The 7,035-nt window shown below is 32.9% G+C and overlaps 1 protein-coding gene across 1 annotated transcript; it reads left to right on the plus strand.

Moving 5' to 3' along the window:
* The first annotated feature begins 49 nt into the window (after positions 1–49).
* LOC143044403 (endonuclease III-like protein 1) lies at positions 50–6,048 on the plus strand. Its single transcript, XM_076216406.1, has 4 exons — positions 50–439; positions 1,018–1,188; positions 2,822–3,087; positions 5,824–6,048. Exons 1-4 carry the CDS (start codon positions 50–52, stop codon positions 6,008–6,010), a joined length of 1,014 nt encoding a protein of 337 aa, XP_076072521.1. The 3' UTR covers positions 6,011–6,048.
* Positions 6,049–7,035: the final 987 nt, after the last annotated feature.

Genomic DNA, 7,035 nt, shown 5'->3' on the forward strand with positions numbered 1-7,035 from the left:
TATGTAAATAAACATAAACACGTGCAGTTTTTATTTTCGCTTTCTCTGCATGTTGACAGTTAGAAACCTCAAACTTTTACAGACCACAAGGAAAATCCTTTTTATTATGACTGACACACATGAATCAAAGTATTTCAGTCATTCACCTAGTGTCACTAGATCTCAACTTTTAAAGACTGGATCGAGCTTCCAAAAATGCAGCAAAGAGTCAAATGGTGCGATCAAAACGCTTAAACGAAAAGTTAAGAAAGAGAAAATAGAGATCAAATATGAGACTGATACCAGTTATGATAATGTAGGAGGAATCAAGAAAGAGAAATGGGAACCATCTACTTGGAGAGATCAGTTAAAAAATATACATGAAATGAGAAAAAACAGAGATGCACCAGTTGATTCAATGGGATGTGATGTTATTAGTGATGTTACAGCTAAACCAGAGGTTTGATAATTGTTTTGGTGCAGTTACATCACAAGCAATTCATTTGTCTTAACCACACTCAAGCCCATTTAAAAATAAAAATGTCATTCAATGATATTAATATTTGAATATTTTGCACTGGAGTTTTTGTTTCATTACCATGATTACATGTATATACAATAGATATATAATAATACATTTGAACATAAATCAAATGAACTTAAAACATGTAAAAATTAGGTATTGAATTCTCAAATAAATTAAATATAACCATGTGTTAACCGAAATTTAGTGCAGAAGAAACATTAAGGACCCAACAAGCCTTGAAGTACATATTGGTAATCAGTGGTACTACCTAAACAAGTGATATCATTATCAGTTATTTCTATGATTTAAAAACTGCAAAAATGACCTATATCATGTATATAATGTTAAGTGATATATATTTTTCATTGATCTTCATATATACATGATATACATGATATACAAATTCCACTGAATGACAATTTTTTCTTTAATTTTATTTCATAGATCAAGTATCGCTTGTTTGCCGTTTAATTTAAGGTGTATATATTTAATTGCTTGATGTTTGATTTAAGGTGTACAGATACCAAGTATTGTTGTCATTGATGTTGTCCAGTCAAACCAGGGACCAGGTTACATCAGCAGCTATGTCAAGGTTACGGGAACATGGATGTACTATTGACAACATTCTTAAAACAGATGATCAAAAGCTTGGTCAGCTGATTTATCCAGTTGGGTTTTGGAAGGTATTCTAGAATAATTATGTATCTCTTAATAATAAAACACAAAGAACCTATCAATTTCTGCAAGTATAAAGTAAAAAGTCTTGACTTAAGTTTGGTTTCAAAAGAGTATTAGCAGACTTTGGTAACATACTATGCCTTGCCCAGTTAGTGGTGGGTACACACACATTTTATCTTTATATTTTTCATCAATGACTTTAATGGCTAACTGAGAACTGAATTAAATCAGGTTCTCATGAACTGATGGTAATGATTTTGCTTTTTATGCATGAAATACAAATTGTATAATAAGTAGGGATGTCAAAAGATCTGGAATTTGATACTCGGATACTCGGTCATGATACTCGAGTACTCGAATGAATCTTAAACGTCTATTGAAAGGTTTAGATTTTAGATGGGATGTAGTATTTTTGTGATTACCTTTCATTGTTTGTTGTGTCATTTAAACAATGAATTACCGACCGCTGTTTCTTCAAATAACCTATTATAAAAGCAATTATTGTTTGTGTACGTGTTCATGAACCAAATTCCAAGTAAATCAAAATATTTCCATATACAGTCCGACAAAGTAGATAATATACGTATTATCTGTTCCTAAGGAGTTGGAATTTTTATAATACAACTTCTCCATTAATTTGTCAACAACAATAGTGGACTTCAAACTTCTTGTGCATTTTTGTGTTTCTGGGTCTTACTTTTTCTGTGCTTTGTTTTATTGCCCTATTTATGTCTGATTTTCTTTTTTTTTGCCATGGCGTTGTCTGTTTATTTTCGACTTTTGGGTTTGAATGTCGCTCTTGTACTTTCTCCTATCTTTAAATTGTAAAATAAAAGAATTATAGTTAAGTTTCAAATACAGACTAATTAAAATTAATTTAAATGTACATCTCATACCAATCACGTTTACATAGAAGTCTTGATTAACAAACAAAGGTAACTGTTTAGGCTTGTGATGAGTTAATTATTAATCAATGAAAGTGTTGATCCGTGTACAAACACCATTAAAACCTCTCTAATCAGTTGCGTAGGGTTCACCGCAGGTCACTTTGATTTTGTTCTTGTTTTGAAAAATGATCTGGTCAGCAATTTCAGACGAAAGACGGTTTGACTTTCAATTTTTTGTTACAAGTAGTGCACATGAAACATTACCTCGGAAAGGAAGAAAGTTGCTTGTACCACTATAACAAATAGTAGCCAGGATAAACATATTTATGTTGTTAATTGACTTTATTTAGTATTACAAAGGGGATATTTCAACGTAACTAAAGTAAGTGGGAATGTGAAGAGAAATATCTCAAGATGTATAACAGGCAAACAAGTATCCAAGTACTAAAACTATACTCGAGTACTCGGCCTTCCAAGCGAGTACCTGAGTACTCGAGTACTTGTTGCCATCCCTAATAATAAGACAACATAACAAGGAGACGGATTAATTTAAGCAATTGTTGATTGTTTTCGAATCCTAATTATGAAGTGTTTATAATTATACTTGTATTTTTCATAATAACAAATATTGTTTACCGTACACCAACATAACTGATATAACAATTATTCTTCTTGGTGAAGTATGACTATCAGTTAATCAGATATTTACTAAATATAACAGGTAAATGATTTAATCTACCTTTTTATTTAGAGAAAAGTGGAGTACATCAAAAAGACTAGTCAAACACTGTTAGACCAGTACAATGGTGATATCCCTAAAACAGTGGAAGACCTCTGTAAACTAACAGGAGTTGGACCAAAAATGGCCTATCTAGTGATGAAATGTGCCTGGAATGAAATACAAGGTATAGGAGTGGATACACATGTACATAGGATCTCTAACAGATTAGGATGGCATCAAAAACCTACAAAACAACCAGAAGATACAAGAAAAAGCTTGGAGGATTGGTTGCCAAGGTAATTGTTTAAGCCTACACAACGTCATCTATAGTCTTTTGGCTGAGGTCATCATGCTTATAGGTCCTCTTTCAACATTAACACCAGATGTATTCAAGCTTTATGCACACTTTAGAATTGAATCAAATTTGAAAATGACAATATTTTAGTAAATATATGAGTGTTTTATAAATTATATTGAAGTAATCACAAATCTGCATCAATGACATATTTACACCTGTATGCAAATTTGTCTGCCATAACTTGAAATTTGACATAATTTAACAAGAGTGCAAACGCTGAAATGTCTCGCCTTCTATACTAATCATTGATATTATGTTGATAGTCCTAAGTATAAAGCTAAGCTTTATTACAACTGTCACATAAACTTAACATTAACCAAGATAACTAAACAAAGACCAATGAACCTTGAAAATGAGGTCAAGGTCAGATGAACCATGCCAGACAGACATGTACAGCTAGCAATGCTTCTATACAACATATATAGTTGACCCATTACTTATAGTTTAAGAAAAATAGACCAAAACACAAAAACTGAACACTGTACAATGAACCGTGAAAATGAGGTCACGGTCAAATAAAACCTGTGCCACTGACATAAAGATCATAAAATATTTCCATACACCAAATATAGTTGACCTATGGCATATAGTATTAGATAAAAAGACCAAAACTCAAAAACTTAACTTTGACCACTGAACCATGAAAATGAGGTCAAGGTCACATGACATCTGCCCGCTAGACATGTACACTTAACAATCATTCCATACAACAAATATAGTAGACCTATTGCATATGGTATGAGAAAAACAGACCAAAACACAAAAATTTAACTATAACCACTGAACCATGAAAATGAGGTCAAGGTCAGATGACACCTGCCAGTTGGACATGTACACCTTACAGTCCTTCCATACACCGAATATACTAGCCCTATTGCTTATAGTATCTGAGATATGGACTTGACCACCAAAACTTAACCTTGTTCTCTGATCCATGAAATGAGGTCGAGGTCAAGTGAAAACTGTCTGACAGACATGAGGATCTTGCAAGGTACGCACATATTAAATATAGTTATCCTATTACTTATAATAAGAGAGAAATTCACATTACAAAAAATTTGAACTTTTTTTTCAAGTGGTCACTGAACCATGAAAATGAGGTCAAGGACATTGGACCTGTGACTGACAGAAACTTCGTAACATGAAGCATCTATATACAAAGTATGAAGCATCCAGGTCTTCCACCTTCTAAAATATAAAGCTTTTAAGAAGTGAGCTAACGCCGCCGCCGCCGGATCACTATCCCTATGTCGAGCTTTCTGCAACAAAAGTTGCATGCTCGACAAAAAAATGATGTCAGTAGTAGGTTATTTGGAGCAGATCTAAGGTCATTCTGTGAGAAAATTCAGCTACATACCAAAAGCGTAAATACATGTATTGCCACAGAGGACAAGTAGTATGTTGCAGGTTTTGAAAGTCATCATTGAAATAATGAATAGCCAATGTAAATGTTGTATTTTCTTATTAGATTGTGGTAAAGGCCAACCATGTAAACACATTTTGCATATCACACTACTTTTAATGTGATACTGTTGATTCATTAATAAATAAATTTGGTGTATTTACTGTTTTCTGATTGGTTAAAATTATTAGTTTTATTTTCAATGTTGTCAATTTTGATGGCGACACGCCCACTCTGACGTTGTGTATTCATATGCCAACATGTGTTTACGTTGTTATTGTTAATATAAATAATATAAAAAGTTCTTTAAGCCTTGTTTTTGATAGAAATTTATTTATAATGAATGGCAATAATTTATTTTGATTTTATTGAACCATAAAACTAATTTTTGACTCTTCACATTTTACATAATCCGCTTCGCGGATTATTCAATGTGAAGAGTCAAAAATTAGTTTTATGGTTCAATAAATTCAAAATAGATAATAGCCAATCATTAAATATTTTGGATAATAATTTTCGTGGATTTCGTGGGTACAGACAAACCACAAATATAAATGTTCAACGAATCACAAATTTTCTAAAAGAATGTATGTAAACTTTGCCAAAACCACAAAATTGATATCCTTGAATTTGTAAGATTTCTTCAATCCCCAAACATTAGTACCCACGAAAATAAATGAATCCACAGTACATGTACTAGACAAATGCTAGAAGTATCTCTTCATGAAGGAAATAGATGGCAGGCCACAATCATTAGAGAATGTAGTTTAACTTTTTGCATGCAACTCCAATATGAATTCTTTTATCATGTTTATGGAATTCCTACCAAGGATCCTGATTATATACAAAATTTATCATATACTCACCATTTTATGTATATTTTCTTAACTACCCCGGTAAATCCTTTGGAAACTGTCTTTACCCAAAGCCCTTTCAGACTGAACTTTTTTTGTATTTGACAGGTTTAACACATAACAACAAACATAACAAGAATATGATCATTGTAATAGGTATATTTTAGACAGTTATTCATTTTACACAGGTAGGCTCTTACTGTACATGATCATACACGAAATATTTCTAACTGGATGTTAAGCGAACATCAACCAAGCTGTACATGTACATGTATTATTATCATTGGGTTCTTTTCATTCATTTGTTTTCTTGAAAACTACCAAACTAAATACCTATAGACATGCCACAAATACTTTTTCTACTGATGCGTAGTATTTCTGTGATAAAAAATTAACTTACCAATGAATCTATTTATAGAGAATTATGGTCGGAGATAAATCACTTGTTAGTTGGATTTGGACAACAAACATGCCTTCCTGTGTATCCAAAGTGTTCTGTGTGCCTTAATAAACAGATTTGTCCGTATGGGAGAAGTTACAAATCTCCTAAGAAGTCACCTAAGAAACTGCCAAAGACAGAAATAAAAAATGAGGAACCTGTTTGAAATGTATATTTTATGTGTAAATAAATTTGAAAAATGTATAGACTTGTTAGAAAAGAAAGGATATTCATCCACGACACAAAATCAGTATATGCACAGCAAAAAAAAACAACACAAAAAGCAAAGGAACATTTCTTTTATAGCGGTTCTTTATCTCACAACCTTCAACATGGAGCAAAAAACTCTACTAACACTGCTAGCACCAGTTTGTCTTTATCTAGTTATTCTGTTTTTAGCTCACCTGGCCCAAAGGGCCAAGTGAGCTTTTCTCATCACTTGGCATCCGTCGTCGTCGTCCGTTGTCTTTAACTTTTACAAAAATCTTCTCCTCTGAAACTGCTGGGCCAAATTTAACCAAACATGGCCAAAATCATTATTAGGGTATCTACTTTAAAAATGTGTCCGGTGACCCGGCCAACCAACCGAGATGGCCGCCATGGCTAAAAATAGAACATAGGGGTAAAATGCAGTTTTTGGCTTATATCTCAAAAACCAAAGCATTTAGAGCAAATCTGACATGGGGTAAAATTGTTTATCAGGTCAAGATCTATCTGCCCTTAAATTTTCAGATGAATTGGACAACCCGTTGTTGGGTTGCTGCCCCTGAATTGGTAATTTTAAGGAAATTTTGCTGTTTTTGGTTATTATCTTGAATATTATTATAGATAGAGATAATCTGTAAACAGCAAAAATGTTCAGCAAAGTAAGATTTACAAATAAGTTAACAGGACCAAAATGGTCAGTTGACCCCTTTAGGAGTTATTGCCCTTTATAGTCAATTTTTAACCATTTTTCGTAAATCTTAGTTATCTTTTACAAAAATCTTCTCCTCTGAAACTACTGGGCCAAATTAATCCAAACTTGGCCACAATCATCATTTGGGTATCTAATTTAAAAAATGTGTCAGGTGACCCGGCCAACCAACCAAGATGGCTGCCATGGCTAAACATAGAACATAGGGGTAAAATGCAGTTTTTGGCTTATAACTCAAAAAACCAAAGCATTTAGAGCAAATCTGACAGGGTGAG

The sequence above is a fragment of the Mytilus galloprovincialis genome, chromosome 9, assembly GCF_965363235.1.
Source record: "Mytilus galloprovincialis chromosome 9, xbMytGall1.hap1.1, whole genome shotgun sequence".
Taxonomy (NCBI): domain Eukaryota; kingdom Metazoa; phylum Mollusca; class Bivalvia; order Mytilida; family Mytilidae; genus Mytilus; species Mytilus galloprovincialis.

What these genes read in the sequence shown, in the direction of transcription:
- LOC143044403 (XM_076216406.1), top strand. Translation starts at nt 50, where the DNA reads ATGTTGACAGTTAGAAACCTCAAACTTTTACAGACCACAAGGAAAATC. An exon ending in ATGTTACAGCTAAACCAGAG is followed by an intron (nt 440 to 1,017) that starts GTTTGATAATTG and finishes GTTTGATTTAAG; the next exon opens with GTGTACAGATACCAAGTATT. An exon ending in ATCCAGTTGGGTTTTGGAAG is followed by an intron (nt 1,189 to 2,821) that starts GTATTCTAGAAT and finishes CTTTTTATTTAG; the next exon opens with AGAAAAGTGGAGTACATCAA.